The 16,438-nt window shown below is 27.2% G+C and overlaps 1 protein-coding gene across 2 annotated transcripts; it reads right to left on the reverse strand.

The window, feature by feature from the left end:
* Positions 1–212: 212 nt before the first annotated feature.
* On the reverse strand, positions 213–14,995 carry LOC130902669 (gamma-aminobutyric acid type B receptor subunit 2). 2 transcript variants are annotated; one of them, XM_057814921.1, is made up of 11 exons: positions 14,804–14,995; positions 14,333–14,528; positions 13,744–13,881; positions 13,411–13,686; positions 13,193–13,258; positions 12,976–13,137; positions 12,554–12,772; positions 12,434–12,494; positions 2,347–2,723; positions 1,945–2,223; positions 213–827 (listed from the first exon to the last, which is right to left on the reverse strand). In XM_057814921.1, the coding sequence occupies exons 1-11, from the start codon at positions 14,974–14,976 to the stop codon at positions 324–326; spliced, it is 2,451 nt and encodes an 816-aa protein (XP_057670904.1). In that variant the 5' UTR covers positions 14,977–14,995; the 3' UTR covers positions 213–323. The 2 variants fall into 2 exon arrangements, with proteins under 2 accessions (XP_057670904.1, XP_057670905.1); XM_057814922.1 differs by lacking the exon at positions 1,945–2,223 and having other exon boundaries at positions 267–827; positions 14,804–14,966.
* Positions 14,996–16,438: the final 1,443 nt, after the last annotated feature.

Genomic DNA, 16,438 nt, shown 5'->3' on the forward strand with positions numbered 1-16,438 from the left:
TAAACAAGTTTTTTATTAATAACCTTTTGTTTGGCTGGTGAAACAAATCGTAAAACGTATACTTTTATATTATTTTTATTTTTCCACCCTGTATCTTTTCATTTATCTCTAACAACAATTTAGAAATCCTAGTTGAGCTTTTGAAGTTGTAAATCATCATTTTATTACGTAAATTTCTTATCCAACAAGGTGTATGGTAAATAAAACACAACTAATAATTAAAATTATATTAAAGTTATAAATAATACAATTCAAAATCATCTACCGGTAAAATATCTCATTAATTTTATGTTTAGTTTGTTATACTACCGTTTAAAAATAAATTAGAGTTTTAATAAATTTTCCAACTGTAAAATTTCTTCGTCCAATTTCGTTAAACGTTTCCTATGGACTTTATTCTGAATCTCCAAACGATTCAATATCTCCCGGCTATCGTTAAATACGAATCTCCTCGTATTTGAAACATTCGTTAAGCCCATACTTAGCATTATGGGATCTGCACTATCTCTTTTACCATACACCGATTTTATAATAGGTAAAAACATGAAATACATTATAATGGTAGTCACTATTAATATAATAACGGACTGAATGATGTGCGTCAGTATAATATTATTATTTGATATCATATTCAAAATAACGATGATACAGATACTGAAAACTGTCGTGTACATACAGATTCCTATATATTGGGAATCGTTTAGTACGGCTACTTTAATATGTCTCGTTTTCCACGCCATATAAATTCCCATAAGTATAAACATCGTTTTGTAACCTAGCATCGCGACGTACCAACCTATTGTATTATGACAATCGCATATTTCTACCTAAAAAAATATTACTAGTATATATTTTGCAGTTGGCAACTCTGCAATTAGGAACTGACGCGGAGGCGTGGCTTAAAGTCTCAGACATGATGTCTGTAAGTAGCTTGTGTTTTTAAACGCATACAATGTATGATTATATTATATTAAATGAGAAATATATTATTTTGAATCGATAAAAAACTACGCCAAAAAATAATATACGCGACGTTAAAAGTATTTTATGTCTCGGTTGTTAACTTAAATGTGAAATAAACGTGAAAAAAGTGTTTAAATAGTAGTTACCGCGCTTTTGTGTCATCAGTATGGCGGGTAAAGGTGAAAAGGATCATCTGTGTATGTGAAAAAGTGCCGTAATAAATATTGTAGTGAATGCAAAAAAATTAAGTGTTTTTGGAAGTGTTTGATGTGTCGGTTATTTAATTTAATGTGAAAAAAGTAGTGAAACAGTGAATGTAGCTCCCGCGGTTTGTGTCTTCAAGAAAATTAATGTAGAAGTATCAAAAAGTGGAAAAGTGATTTCAATGATTTGTGCTTGTAGGATACGATTAGGAGGAAAGTATAAATATGCAGTGGTTAAACCATTCTACTATTTTCGGTGAGTTTTTCATTTATAAGATTTTGGTATATAAAACATTCATACAAGTAAATAATATTCACGTTTTACTCGAAAAAGCAAACATATTTTCTGTTTTCAATGATTAGGTTAAGCTCTAACTTAATTAACTTATTTTGAAAATTTTATTATACGTTTCAATTTATAAACGTATTTATATTTAATATATTTTCTAACCCTATTTATTACTATTGATCAAGGTTGATCTACGCGTGATGACAGATGACAGTCGATGTCTGTTTCCAATATCCAAAGATATTAATGCGTCTCAATGTTCTTGATTTTAGGTCTCTTCTGTTTTAAAATTAGTTTTTTTAATAATTTTTGGAAGAAACATAATATTTGACGTGTCGATTTTTCTTTAAACTTTAAATCTTTATCAAAATATCAGTGTTTACCGAAAACCGTCAGACAGCTCAACTGATTCAACAGTTGCCGATACTGCTTCCAATACAAATACAATAATTTCCTGTAATTTCAATCATATTGAAAATATCAACTTACTTGTGGTTGATAGTCAACTCCTTTTTCCAAAAACGATATAACCAAAGTCAAATTATAAATTTTCTTTCTTAACGGATCAACAGTAAGCCATGATCCTAATATAAACCCATCTAATAGTAGTGGAATGAATAGTAAAGCGATTAGTTGTTGGTCTTTTAATAATTTATCTCGGACAGTACCGTTTTTTAAAAATGTAAATAATCTATGTACTCGATATGTTTTCGCCATTATTGATCCGAAAGTTAAAGAAAAACCACTCGATAATAAATACACTCTTATCTAAAAAAGATCGTTAAAAATTACTAGAGGTGGAAGTGGCTACTGTTACTTTGTCGTATACTTAATCTTATATAATTCTATTAGAATAATTTATGTATACGGGGGTTGTTTTAATCTACTTACGGAGCAAAAAGCGTCGAAATATGAATTCAAATTTACGGAAGAATTATTCAATCCTAACACGATGACTGACGAGTAAACGAGAACGCATCCGAGCACCGTGACGTTAGTTAGATTCGGACTGGACAATTTGACGTATCTCCTAGATTTGAATTTCAAATTGAAATACAAAATGGTCATCGAGGCCGATATTCCCAATGTGGAAAATAAAACTATACCGGCGAATATTATGTCGGGTATTTTCTTTTTCGATATTTTTAAAATTCGTCTTGCTATTGGGATCTCGTTGTTTTTCCAAATGATATTTGTGCATGAAGTACAATTGAAGTTTAGTTTTTCTTTTATAGAATCGAAAATGGCCACGGTGCGTAGTTTGCCATCTGAAAATTTTATTTAATGAAAACGTAGTTCATTTATTAAGTATGTTCAGATACTAAAAAAACTTTTTGTTGGATTTCATTGTTTTGAGCTGAAATTTTAAATTTTGTTATTTTTAAACCGATATTTTTTGAATGGGGGGGAAATATTATTTATAAGCTGGTATTTTTTGGTTTTTTTTATAAAAAATTTGTCATTATTCAGTTCGAATTTTTAGTTTATATATGAATATTGTTAATTTTTGATTGAAATCTCTAGTTTTTTCATGAAATTTGCATTTCTGTGTATTAAAATTTCATATTTTTCTTGAAATTTGTCATTTTTAAGCTTTAATTTCGACATTTTTATAAATTTTATCGGTTTTAAATTGGAATTTCAAACTTTTTCAAGAAATTTGATATTTTTGATCTTAAATTTCATTATTTTTCTTGGAATTTTGTGTTTTTTAAGCTGTCATTTCATTCTTTTTTTTCTAGTTGTTTTTGTTTTGTTATTTCTAAGCTGAAACTTTGTTTTTTAGAAATTTGTCGTTTTTAAGTTGAAATTTTTAACCGAATGTTTTTCTTTGAGTTAAAATTTTGTTTTTTTTTTTAGAATTTGACATTCTTAAATTCTGTACTGCTTATTGAACTGATCATTTTTAAGCTGATTTTCAATAGACACTTTTCTTAGACATTTTCATTTTTAAGCTGAAATTGCGTCATTTTTTCTTGGAATTTGTGTTTGGACTGAATTTTTAAAAGTCACTTTTAGGTTATAATTTCAAACTAAGACATTTTGATCTTTTTCTTGAAATTTGTCGTCTTTAACTTGTCAATTTTGTCATTTTTAAGCTGAAATTGCGTCATTTTTTCTTGGAATTTTCCATTAAGCTGAAATTTCGTTATTTTTTCATGGAATTTGTGTTTGAACTGAATTTTTAAAAGTCACTTTTAGGTTATAATTTCAAACTAAGACATTTTGAACTTTTTCTTGAAATTTGTCGTCTTTAACTTGTCAATTTTGTCATTTTTAAGCTGAAATTGCGTCATTTTTTCTTGGAATTTTCCATTAAGCTGAAATTTCGTTATTTTTTCATGGAATTTGTGTTTGAACTGAATTTTTAAAAGTCACTTTTAGGTTATAATTTCAAACTAAGACATTTTGAACTTTTTCTTGAAATTTGTCGTCTTTAACTTGTCAATTTTGTCATTTTTAAGCTGAAATTGCGTCATTTTTTCTTAGAATTTTCCATTAAGCTGAAATTTCGTTATTTTTTCATGGAATTTGTGTTTGAACTGAATTTTTAAAAGTCACTTTTAGGTTATAATTTCAAACTAAGACATTTTGAACTTTTTCTTGAAATTTGTCGTCTTTAACTTGTCAATTTTGTCATTTTTAAGCTGAAATTGCGTCATTTTTTCTTGGAATTTTCCATTAAACTTAAATTTCGTTATTTTTTCATGGAATTTGTGTTTGGACTGAATTTTTAAAAGTCACTTTTAGGTTATAATTTCAAACTAAGACATTTTGAACTTTTTCTTGAAATTTGTCGTCTTTAACTTGTCAATTTTGTCATTTTTAAGCTGAAATTGCGTCATTTTTTCTTGGAATTTTCCATTAAACTTAAATTTCGTTATTTTTTCATGGAATTTGTGTTTGGACTGAATTTTTAAAAGTCACTTTTAGGTTATAATTTCAAACTAAGACATTTTGATCTTTTTCTTGAAATTTGTCGTCTTTAACTTGTCAATTTTGTCATTTTTAAGCTGAAATTGCGTCATTTTTTCTTGGAATTTTCCATTAAACTTAAATTTCGTTATTTTTTCATGGAATTTGTGTTTGAACTGAATTTTCAAAAGTCACTTTTAGGTTATAATTTCAAACTAAGACATTTTGATCTTTTTCTTGAAATTTGTCGTCTTTAACTTGTCAATTTTGTCATTTTTAAGCTGAAATTGCGTCATTTTTTCTTGGAATTTTCCATTAAACTTAAATTTCGTAATTTTTTCATGGAATTTGTGTTTGGACTGAATTTTCAAAAGTCACTTTTAGGTTATAATTTCAAACTAAGACATTTTGATCTTTTTCTTGAAATTTGTCGTCTTTAACTTGTCAATTTTGTCATTTTTAAGCTGAAATTGCGTCATTTTTTCTTGGAATTTTCCATTAAACTTAAATTTCGTAATTTTTTCATGGAATTTGTGTTTGGACTGAATTTTTAAAAGTCACTTTTAGGTTATAATTTCAAACTAAGACATTTTGATCTTTTTCTTGAAATTTGTCGTCTTTAACTTGTCAATTTTGTCATTTTTAAGCTGAAATTGCGTCATTTTTTCTTGGAATTTTCCATTAAACTTAAATTTCGTAATTTTTTCATGGAATTTGTGTTTGGACTGAATTTTCAAAAGTCACTTTTAGGTTATAATTTCAAACTAAGACATTTTGATCTTTTTCTTGAAATTTGTCGTCTTTAACTTGTCAATTTTGTCATTTTTAAGCTGAAATTGCGTCATTTTTTCTTGGAATTTTCCATTAAACTTAAATTTCGTAATTTTTTCATGGAATTTGTGTTTGGACTGAATTTTTAAAAGTCACTTTTAGGTTATAATTTCAAACTAAGACATTTTGATCTTTTTCTTGAAATTTGTCGTCTTTAACTTGTCAATTTTGTCATTTTTAAGCTGAAATTGCGTCATTTTTTCTTGGAATTTTCCATTAAACTTAAATTTCGTAATTTTTTCATGGAATTTGTGTTTGGACTGAATTTTTAAAAGTCACTTTTAGGTTATAATTTCAAACTAAGACATTTTGATCTTTTTCTTGAAATTTGTCGTCTTTAACTTGTCAATTTTGTCATTTTTAAGCTGAAATTGCGTCATTTTTTCTTGGAATTTTCCATTAAACTTAAATTTCGTTATTTTTTCATGGAATTTGTGTTTGGACTGAATTTTTAAAAGTCACTTTTAGGTTATAATTTCAAACTAAGACATTTTGATCTTTTTCTTGAAATTTGTCGTCTTTAACTTGTCAATTTTGTCATTTTTAAGCTGAAATTGCGTCATTTTTTCTTGGAATTTTCCATTAAACTTAAATTTCGTTATTTTTTCATGGAATTTGTGTTTGAACTGAATTTTCAAAAGTCACTTTTAGGTTATAATTTCAAACTAAGACATTTTGATCTTTTTCTTGAAATTTGTCGTCTTTAACTTGTCAATTTTGTCATTTTTAAGCTGAAATTGCGTCATTTTTTCTTGGAATTTTCCATTAAACTTAAATTTCGTAATTTTTTCATGGAATTTGTGTTTGGACTGAATTTTCAAAAGTCACTTTTAGGTTATAATTTCAAACTAAGACATTTTGATCTTTTTCTTGAAATTTGTCGTCTTTAACTTGTCAATTTTGTCATTTTTAAGCTGAAATTGCGTCATTTTTTCTTGGAATTTTCCATTAAACTTAAATTTCGTAATTTTTTCATGGAATTTGTGTTTGGACTGAATTTTTAAAAGTCACTTTTAGGTTATAATTTCAAACTAAGACATTTTGATCTTTTTCTTGAAATTTGTCGTCTTTAACTTGTCAATTTTGTCATTTTTAAGCTGAAATTGCGTCATTTTTTCTTGGAATTTTCCATTAAACTTAAATTTCGTAATTTTTTCATGGAATTTGTGTTTGGACTGAATTTTCAAAAGTCACTTTTAGGTTATAATTTCAAACTAAGACATTTTGATCTTTTTCTTGAAATTTGTCGTCTTTAACTTGTCAATTTTGTCATTTTTAAGCTGAAATTGCGTCATTTTTTCTTGGAATTTTCCATTAAACTTAAATTTCGTAATTTTTTCATGGAATTTGTGTTTGGACTGAATTTTTAAAAGTCACTTTTAGGTTATAATTTCAAACTAAGACATTTTGATCTTTTTCTTGAAATTTGTCGTCTTTAACTTGTCAATTTTGTCATTTTTAAGCTGAAATTGCGTCATTTTTTCTTGGAATTTTCCATTAAACTTAAATTTCGTAATTTTTTCATGGAATTTGTGTTTGGACTGAATTTTTAAAAGTCACTTTTAGGTTATAATTTCAAACTAAGACATTTTGATCTTTTTCTTGAAATTTGTCGTCTTTAACTTGTCAATTTTGTCATTTTTAAGCTGAAATTGCGTCATTTTTTCTTGGAATTTTCCATTAAACTTAAATTTCGTTATTTTTTCATGGAATTTGTGTTTGGACTGAATTTTTAAAAGTCACTTTTAGGTTATAATTTCAAACTAAGACATTTTGATCTTTTTCTTGAAATTTGTCGTCTTTAACTTGTCAATTTTGTCATTTTTAAGCTGAAATTGCGTCATTTTTTCTTGGAATTTTCCATTAAACTTAAATTTCGTTATTTTTTCATGGAATTTGTGTTTGAACTGAATTTTCAAAAGTCACTTTTAGGTTATAATTTCAAACTAAGACATTTTGATCTTTTTCTTGAAATTTGTCGTCTTTAACTTGTCAATTTTGTCATTTTTAAGCTGAAATTGCGTCATTTTTTCTTGGAATTTTCCATTAAACTTAAATTTCGTAATTTTTTCATGGAATTTGTGTTTGGACTGAATTTTCAAAAGTCACTTTTAGGTTATAATTTCAAACTAAGACATTTTGATCTTTTTCTTGAAATTTGTCGTCTTTAACTTGTCAATTTTGTCATTTTTAAGCTGAAATTGCGTCATTTTTTCTTGGAATTTTCCATTAAACTTAAATTTCGTAATTTTTTCATGGAATTTGTGTTTGGACTGAATTTTCAAAAGTCACTTTTAGGTTATAATTTCAAACTAAGACATTTTGATCTTTTTCTTGAAATTTGTCGTCTTTAACTTGTCAATTTTGTCATTTTTAAGCTGAAATTGCGTCATTTTTTCTTGGAATTTTCCATTAAACTTAAATTTCGTAATTTTTTCATGGAATTTGTGTTTGGACTGAATTTTCAAAAGTCACTTTTAGGTTATAATTTCAAACTAAGACATTTTGATCTTTTTCTTGAAATTTGTCGTCTTTAACTTGTCAATTTTGTCATTTTTAAGCTGAAATTGCGTCATTTTTTCTTGGAATTTTCCATTAAACTTAAATTTCGTAATTTTTTCATGGAATTTGTGTTTGGACTGAATTTTTAAAAGTCACTTTTAGGTTATAATTTCAAACTAAGACATTTTGATCTTTTTCTTGAAATTTGTCGTCTTTAACTTGTCAATTTTGTCATTTTTAAGCTGAAATTGCGTCATTTTTTCTTGGAATTTTCCATTAAACTTAAATTTCGTAATTTTTTCATGGAATTTGTGTTTGGACTGAATTTTTAAAAGTCACTTTTAGGTTATAATTTCAAACTAAGACATTTTGATCTTTTTCTTGAAATTTGTCGTCTTTAACTTGTCAATTTTGTCATTTTTAAGCTGAAATTGCGTCATTTTTTCTTGGAATTTTCCATTAAACTTAAATTTCGTTATTTTTTCATGGAATTTGTGTTTGGACTGAATTTTTAAAAGTCACTTTTAGGTTATAATTTCAAACTAAGACATTTTGATCTTTTTCTTGAAATTTGTCGTCTTTAACTTGTCAATTTTGTCATTTTTAAGCTGAAATTGCGTCATTTTTTCTTGGAATTTTCCATTAAACTTAAATTTCGTTATTTTTTCATGGAATTTGTGTTTGAACTGAATTTTCAAAAGTCACTTTTAGGTTATAATTTCAAACTAAGACATTTTGATCTTTTTCTTGAAATTTGTCGTCTTTAACTTGTCAATTTTGTCATTTTTAAGCTGAAATTGCGTCATTTTTTCTTGGAATTTTCCATTAAACTTAAATTTCGTAATTTTTTCATGGAATTTGTGTTTGGACTGAATTTTCAAAAGTCACTTTTAGGTTATAATTTCAAACTAAGACATTTTGATCTTTTTCTTGAAATTTGTCGTCTTTAACTTGTCAATTTTGTCATTTTTAAGCTGAAATTGCGTCATTTTTTCTTGGAATTTTCCATTAAACTTAAATTTCGTAATTTTTTCATGGAATTTGTGTTTGGACTGAATTTTCAAAAGTCACTTTTAGGTTATAATTTCAAACTAAGACATTTTGATCTTTTTCTTGAAATTTGTCGTCTTTAACTTGTCAATTTTGTCATTTTTAAGCTGAAATTGCGTCATTTTTTCTTGGAATTTTCCATTAAACTTAAATTTCGTAATTTTTTCATGGAATTTGTGTTTGGACTGAATTTTTAAAAGTCACTTTTAGGTTATAATTTCAAACTAAGACATTTTGATCTTTTTCTTGAAATTTGTCGTCTTTAACTTGTCAATTTTGTCATTTTTAAGCTGAAATTGCGTCATTTTTTCTTGGAATTTTCCATTAAACTTAAATTTCGTAATTTTTTCATGGAATTTGTGTTTGGACTGAATTTTCAAAAGTCACTTTTAGGTTATAATTTCAAACTAAGACATTTTGATCTTTTTCTTGAAATTTGTCGTCTTTAACTTGTCAATTTTGTCATTTTTAAGCTGAAATTGCGTCATTTTTTCTTGGAATTTTCCATTAAACTTAAATTTCGTAATTTTTTCATGGAATTTGTGTTTGGACTGAATTTTTAAAAGTCACTTTTAGGTTATAATTTCAAACTAAGACATTTTGATCTTTTTCTTGAAATTTGTCGTCTTTAACTTGTCAATTTTGTCATTTTTAAGCTGAAATTGCGTCATTTTTTCTTGGAATTTTCCATTAAACTTAAATTTCGTAATTTTTTCATGGAATTTGTGTTTGGACTGAATTTTTAAAAGTCACTTTTAGGTTATAATTTCAAACTAAGACATTTTGATCTTTTTCTTGAAATTTGTCGTCTTTAACTTGTCAATTTTGTCATTTTTAAGCTGAAATTGCGTCATTTTTTCTTGGAATTTTCCATTAAACTTAAATTTCGTTATTTTTTCATGGAATTTGTGTTTGGACTGAATTTTTAAAAGTCACTTTTAGGTTATAATTTCAAACTAAGACATTTTGATCTTTTTCTTGAAATTTGTCGTCTTTAACTTGTCAATTTTGTCATTTTTAAGCTGAAATTGCGTCATTTTTTCTTGGAATTTTCCATTAAACTTAAATTTCGTTATTTTTTCATGGAATTTGTGTTTGAACTGAATTTTCAAAAGTCACTTTTAGGTTATAATTTCAAACTAAGACATTTTGATCTTTTTCTTGAAATTTGTCGTCTTTAACTTGTCAATTTTGTCATTTTTAAGCTGAAATTGCGTCATTTTTTCTTGGAATTTTCCATTAAACTTAAATTTCGTAATTTTTTCATGGAATTTGTGTTTGGACTGAATTTTCAAAAGTCACTTTTAGGTTATAATTTCAAACTAAGACATTTTGATCTTTTTCTTGAAATTTGTCGTCTTTAACTTGTCAATTTTGTCATTTTTAAGCTGAAATTGCGTCATTTTTTCTTGGAATTTTCCATTAAACTTAAATTTCGTAATTTTTTCATGGAATTTGTGTTTGGACTGAATTTTTAAAAGTCACTTTTAGGTTATAATTTCAAACTAAGACATTTTGATCTTTTTCTTGAAATTTGTCGTCTTTAACTTGTCAATTTTGTCATTTTTAAGCTGAAATTGCGTCATTTTTTCTTGGAATTTTCCATTAAACTTAAATTTCGTTATTTTTTCATGGAATTTGTGTTTGGACTGAATTTTTAAAAGTCACTTTTAGGTTATAATTTCAAACTAAGACATTTTGATCTTTTTCTTGAAATTTGTCGTCTTTAACTTGTCAATTTTGTCATTTTTAAGCTGAAATTGCGTCATTTTTTCTTGGAATTTTCCATTAAACTTAAATTTCGTTATTTTTTCATGGAATTTGTGTTTGAACTGAATTTTCAAAAGTCACTTTTAGGTTATAATTTCAAACTAAGACATTTTGATCTTTTTCTTGAAATTTGTCGTCTTTAACTTGTCAATTTTGTCATTTTTAAGCTGAAATTGCGTCATTTTTTCTTGGAATTTTCCATTAAACTTAAATTTCGTAATTTTTTCATGGAATTTGTGTTTGGACTGAATTTTCAAAAGTCACTTTTAGGTTATAATTTCAAACTAAGACATTTTGATCTTTTTCTTGAAATTTGTCGTCTTTAACTTGTCAATTTTGTCATTTTTAAGCTGAAATTGCGTCATTTTTTCTTGGAATTTTCCATTAAACTTAAATTTCGTAATTTTTTCATGGAATTTGTGTTTGGACTGAATTTTTAAAAGTCACTTTTAGGTTATAATTTCAAACTAAGACATTTTGATCTTTTTCTTGAAATTTGTCGTCTTTAACTTGTCAATTTTGTCATTTTTAAGCTGAAATTGCGTCATTTTTTCTTGGAATTTTCCATTAAACTTAAATTTCGTTATTTTTTCATGGAATTTGTGTTTGGACTGAATTTTTAAAAGTCACTTTTAGGTTATAATTTCAAACTAAGACATTTTGATCTTTTTCTTGAAATTTGTCGTCTTTAACTTGTCAATTTTGTCATTTTTAAGCTGAAATTGCGTCATTTTTTCTTGGAATTTTCCATTAAACTTAAATTTCGTTATTTTTTCATGGAATTTGTGTTTGAACTGAATTTTCAAAAGTCACTTTTAGGTTATAATTTCAAACTAAGACATTTTGATCTTTTTCTTGAAATTTGTCGTCTTTAACTTGTCAATTTTGTCATTTTTAAGCTGAAATTGCGTCATTTTTTCTTGGAATTTTCCATTAAACTTAAATTTCGTAATTTTTTCATGGAATTTGTGTTTGGACTGAATTTTCAAAAGTCACTTTTAGGTTATAATTTCAAACTAAGACATTTTGATCTTTTTCTTGAAATTTGTCGTCTTTAACTTGTCAATTTTGTCATTTTTAAGCTGAAATTGCGTCATTTTTTCTTGGAATTTTCCATTAAACTTAAATTTCGTAATTTTTTCATGGAATTTGTGTTTGGACTGAATTTTTAAAAGTCACTTTTAGGTTATAATTTCAAACTAAGACATTTTGATCTTTTTCTTGAAATTTGTCGTCTTTAACTTGTCAATTTTGTCATTTTTAAGCTGAAATTGCGTCATTTTTTCTTGGAATTTTCCATTAAACTTAAATTTCGTAATTTTTTCATGGAATTTGTGTTTGGACTGAATTTTTAAAAGTCACTTTTAGGTTATAATTTCAAACTAAGACATTTTGAACTTTTTCTTGAAATTTGTCGTCTTTAACTTGTCAATTTTGTCATTTTTAAGCTGAAATTCCATATTTTTCAATGAAATTTGTAACTTTTAGGTTAAAATTTAATTTTTTTCTTTCGAATTTGTTTTTTCAATATCATTTTATTATTCCACTTGGAAATTTTTATTGTTATTCACAATTTAAGTGCTTATCCATGAAATTTTTCGGTTTTTAGTTGGAATTCCAAACTTAGTGTCATTTTCAAGCTGAAATTCTATTCTTATCCCTTCAATTGCATCCTTTTTTTCACAATTTAACAGCCTCCAACTGGAATTTCATATTTTTTCATCAAATTCGTCATTTTAAAGCAAGAATTTCATTATTTTACTTGGAATTGGTCATTTTTGAGCTGGATTTTCATGCTTTCTTTCAGAACTTGTTATTTTTAAGCTAAAATTTCGAACTTTTCCCTGGAATTCATCATATCAAACCGCAATTTCATCGTTTTCGGTAAATTATATGATTATTTACTAACCTTGGATTTGTCTGATTAAAGAATTCGCAATCCTATCTCCTTTATTAAATCTCACGGATCCCTAAAAAGTAACAACGCGAATTATTCAAATCATCCCCTTCGTTATTTCGTTTATCTGACCGATATTCCGAAAAAAGTTAAAGAATTCATCTTTTTGATCAAATTTTCCAACACCGTCGACTTGAAACGATACGAATCGCCCTCGTAATCGAACCATTCGTCGACTGGAAATCCTCTTAGAGCGTGAAAAATTGCCCAAACGGCATCGTAAGAATATTTCGGATAAGGGGAACTATATTTTCGCAACGTTTCCAATTTTTCATAATAATTCACGTCATCCTGAAAATCAAATATACAAAATCAACGAAATTACAACATAAATCGAGGTGTCTAGCGGCTTGAAAACCCGGAAATATACCCGGGAGCCGGGAAAAACATATTGAACCTCCCTCGTAACTGCGCTTTTACGGCAAAAACCGGAATTTGGTTCTCAATTTTTACTAGACACCCTGTATATTCTTGTTTTTTTTTTATTTAATTACAATTTGCAGTGGTAGACAATTATTGATATTGTCGTTGAAATCTGATACGGTTATAATTCCCGTTACGTCTCGTTCTAATTGACATTCCGATAATTTCCATTTGGAATTTTCCCTTTCGTGTATAATCCAAACGTATTTGTCCAACATTCCCATATTTTGAGCCTTGAAATAACAACTTTTAATCCATCCGATAAGACATTTACTTACAATCACTTACAGCGCATAGAATTTTCGATGTTACTTCCATCGAGAAGCTTCCGAATATGATGCGAACGTTCAAATTCTGAAACAAATAATCAGATTCCACCAGAAAATCGATGAAAACAAAATCGAAATAAAAAAAAATCGAAACGAAAAAAATTCAAGTTACGGTCCTGTGTAAGTTACGGCTCTGTCTAACGACAATCACTTATATTCGATTCCTCCTCATTTTACCTTCAAAATTCCCAATTGCTCTTTGTAATTTTCCATAGAAAAAGTTATTGAAGCTCCGCATAGTATATCAGCTTTTTCTAAATCGGCTATTAAACCATTAACCGGTAATAAAAAATCGTGTTCGTTTTCCGTAAACATCGCCACCATTTTCCAATCGAACTTTTTCACGAACTGGATTTTCGCCTTATTATGAGACGAATCCGACGTTGCCGTTCGAAAAAATAAAGGAAATTTATTTCGGTCGCTGAGATACGGCGACGACGATCCGTAAGATATCTACAAACGAAAGAAAAAAAAAATTTTCAACTCGCGAATTACTTCATTTTAAACTACCTGTATAATATTCCAGTGCGGTACTATTTGCGCTAATCTTTCGGTTACGTTCGAACATCCGGCTCCTATTAATACGAAAATTGAATATTTCGAATATAAAGCGTGAAATAATCTATCCATTCCGATACCAGGGTCGCACTAGAAAACAATATAACGATTAAACATTGTTCTTTAACACTAAAATACTTTTCCCTCAATCTATGGAAATAAACTACAAATTGGCATCAATGTGAAAAATTCTCTTTTCTTCACGATCTGTTTTTTTTTTGGTTAGATATTACACTCGACTCACTATATAGATGTTTTTATTATACGACTTGATGTTTTTGCTTGAAATTTCGTATACTTATTTAATCCTGACGACAATACACAAATTTAAAAATCATTTAATCAACTAATCTATTAGCAATAATTTATTAAATTCTATAAGTTCAGTTTTCCGTCCGTCTTATTATTGTCTACAAACACGTCATACTTATCAATATTGCCCGCCATTACCTTTACTTATCATTTAAAATAATGGTAAAATTGTATATTATTATTATTAATATTATCGTGATAAACAATTTTTTTATCGTAAATATCATACCATAGTGTCGTTAATCAGTAATTCTAAACGATAATCCTCCGTTGTTTTTATATTATTTATTTGTTCAACTGCTAGTTGCGCAGCCATCTTTTCTAAATCTCCTTCCTTCCGCCTTCCCCATTTGGTAGACATATCGAAAAGACCCAGTATAAACAACGTTCGTGTATTATTACGGATATATAAATCAGTCGAAATACTAAAAACGAAATAATCAAAACTATATTAGATAATAATAATTTAAAATTAAGTATACGTAAACTATTAACATACGCGGTTGTATTTTGTATTGCCTAACTAGTAGGTTTAGCGATATCGTTTACGTAGAACTACATAGATGGGGTTAATTTCATCAAAACAAATGATATTAGAACGAACTATTTAAATTAATAATTGATTTTTGATTTACTTTGATTTATAACCGATTGAATTATAGATTTATAAGAATTTTATTTTGTAAAATTAGGTACTCACTTTTCGAAATTCAAATTTTCGTTAAAATCCTCCACATATTCCGTAACAGTAACATTTTCGCAAACGTTATATTCGCGTGAAATAAATTTTTTTCTGATTGAATTCATACTGAGGAAGGCCAGAGAAATGACAACGACAAAAAATGATTTGTAAATAGGGTGAATACGATTCATCGTGATTAAAATACATCGAAGACTGAATGCAGGTCGAAGCTATTAGAAGTTGCGAATATTTTCAAGAGGTCCTTCAACAGAATCGAGAGCTTGAGGGATGGTGTCCTTTGTGTGGTTAAAACTGATGAATCGGTATTTTTTTTTTCGACGTAACTGTAGTGCATGTGATACACTGGAAAAAATGATAACAGTCGGTTATTAATTGAGAAAAAAAAATTCTTTTGATGTATACAGAGTGTCCCATTTAGATTGGAAACACATATATATAACATCTGAAAATTAGCTTAGAAGGTTTTCGAACTGTCGTGTAATTTTGAAGACAGTTATTTGTAAATATCGAAATATGACGTGAAAATTGGGATATTTAAGTATTCTTATGGTTTTTAGTGATATTTACAAGTTTTAACGAATTTATATTTTATTAATAAAATGTATTTTCACATACTGATACGTAATTTTATGGAATTTTTAGTTTTTTCTACGTTTTTGGCAATTTTTTTCACGTATCTGGGTTTGTTTTCGATATATTTCGATGATTTTTCATGCAGTTTTACAAATTTTCACGTATTTTAATGATTTTCACTAATTTTTAATGTTTTTTCACACTTTCCTACATATTTATATGAGATCTCTTAGGTATTAAACGTTTTTCTATGGCTTTTCATGTATTCCAATAGTTTTTCCATATATATTGATAGTTCCTCATATATTACAGAATTGCCATTCACCTTTGTGGTCTTGAATGACATTTGATGTTGTTTTATAAATATTTCTATGATTCTTTATGCAAATTAATAATTTTTCATGTATTTTCACTCATTTCTAATGTTTTTTCACACTTTCCTACATATTTATATGAGATCTCTTAGGTATTAAACGTTTTTCTATGGCTTTTCATGTATTCCAATAGTTTTTCCATATATATTGATAGTTCCTCATATATTCCAGAATTGCCATTCACCTTTGTGGTCTTGAATGACATTTGATGTTGTTTTATAAATATTTCTATGATTCTTTATGCAAATTCATAAATTTTCACGTATTTTCACTCATTTCTAATGTTTTTTCACACTTTCCTACATATTTATATGAGATCTCTTAGGTATTAAACGTTTTTCTATGGCTTTTCATGTATTCCAATAGTTTTTTCATATATACATTGATAGTTCCTCATATATTCCAGAATTGTCATTCACCTTTGTGGTCTTGAATGACATTTGATGTTGTTTTATAAATATTTCTATGATTCTTTATGCAAATTCATAAATTTTTACGTATTTTCACTCATTTCTAATGTTTTTTCACACTTTCCTACATATTTATATGAGATCTCTTAGGTATTAAACGTTTTTCTATGGCTTTTCATGTATTCCAATAGTTTTTTCATATATACATTGATAGTTCCTCATATATTCCAGAATTGTCATTCACCTTTGTGGTCTTGAATGACATTTGATGTTGT

Source organism: Diorhabda carinulata, chromosome X, assembly GCF_026250575.1.
Source record: "Diorhabda carinulata isolate Delta chromosome X, icDioCari1.1, whole genome shotgun sequence".
Classification (NCBI taxonomy): Eukaryota; Metazoa; Arthropoda; class Insecta; order Coleoptera; family Chrysomelidae; genus Diorhabda; species Diorhabda carinulata.

Bases quoted from the DNA above. Each gene is read 5' to 3' on its own strand.
- LOC130902669 (XM_057814921.1), bottom strand. From the start codon at position 14,976: ATGAATCGTATTCACCCTATTTACAAATCATTTTTTGTCGTTGTCATT. The intron at 2,224-2,346 runs GTAAGTAGATTA...GATCTTTTTTAG, and splicing joins ATTTCGACGCTTTTTGCTCC to ATAAGAGTGTATTTATTATC. The intron at 828-1,944 runs GTAAGTTGATAT...ATATTTTTTTAG, and splicing joins GAGTTGACTATCAACCACAA to GTAGAAATATGCGATTGTCA.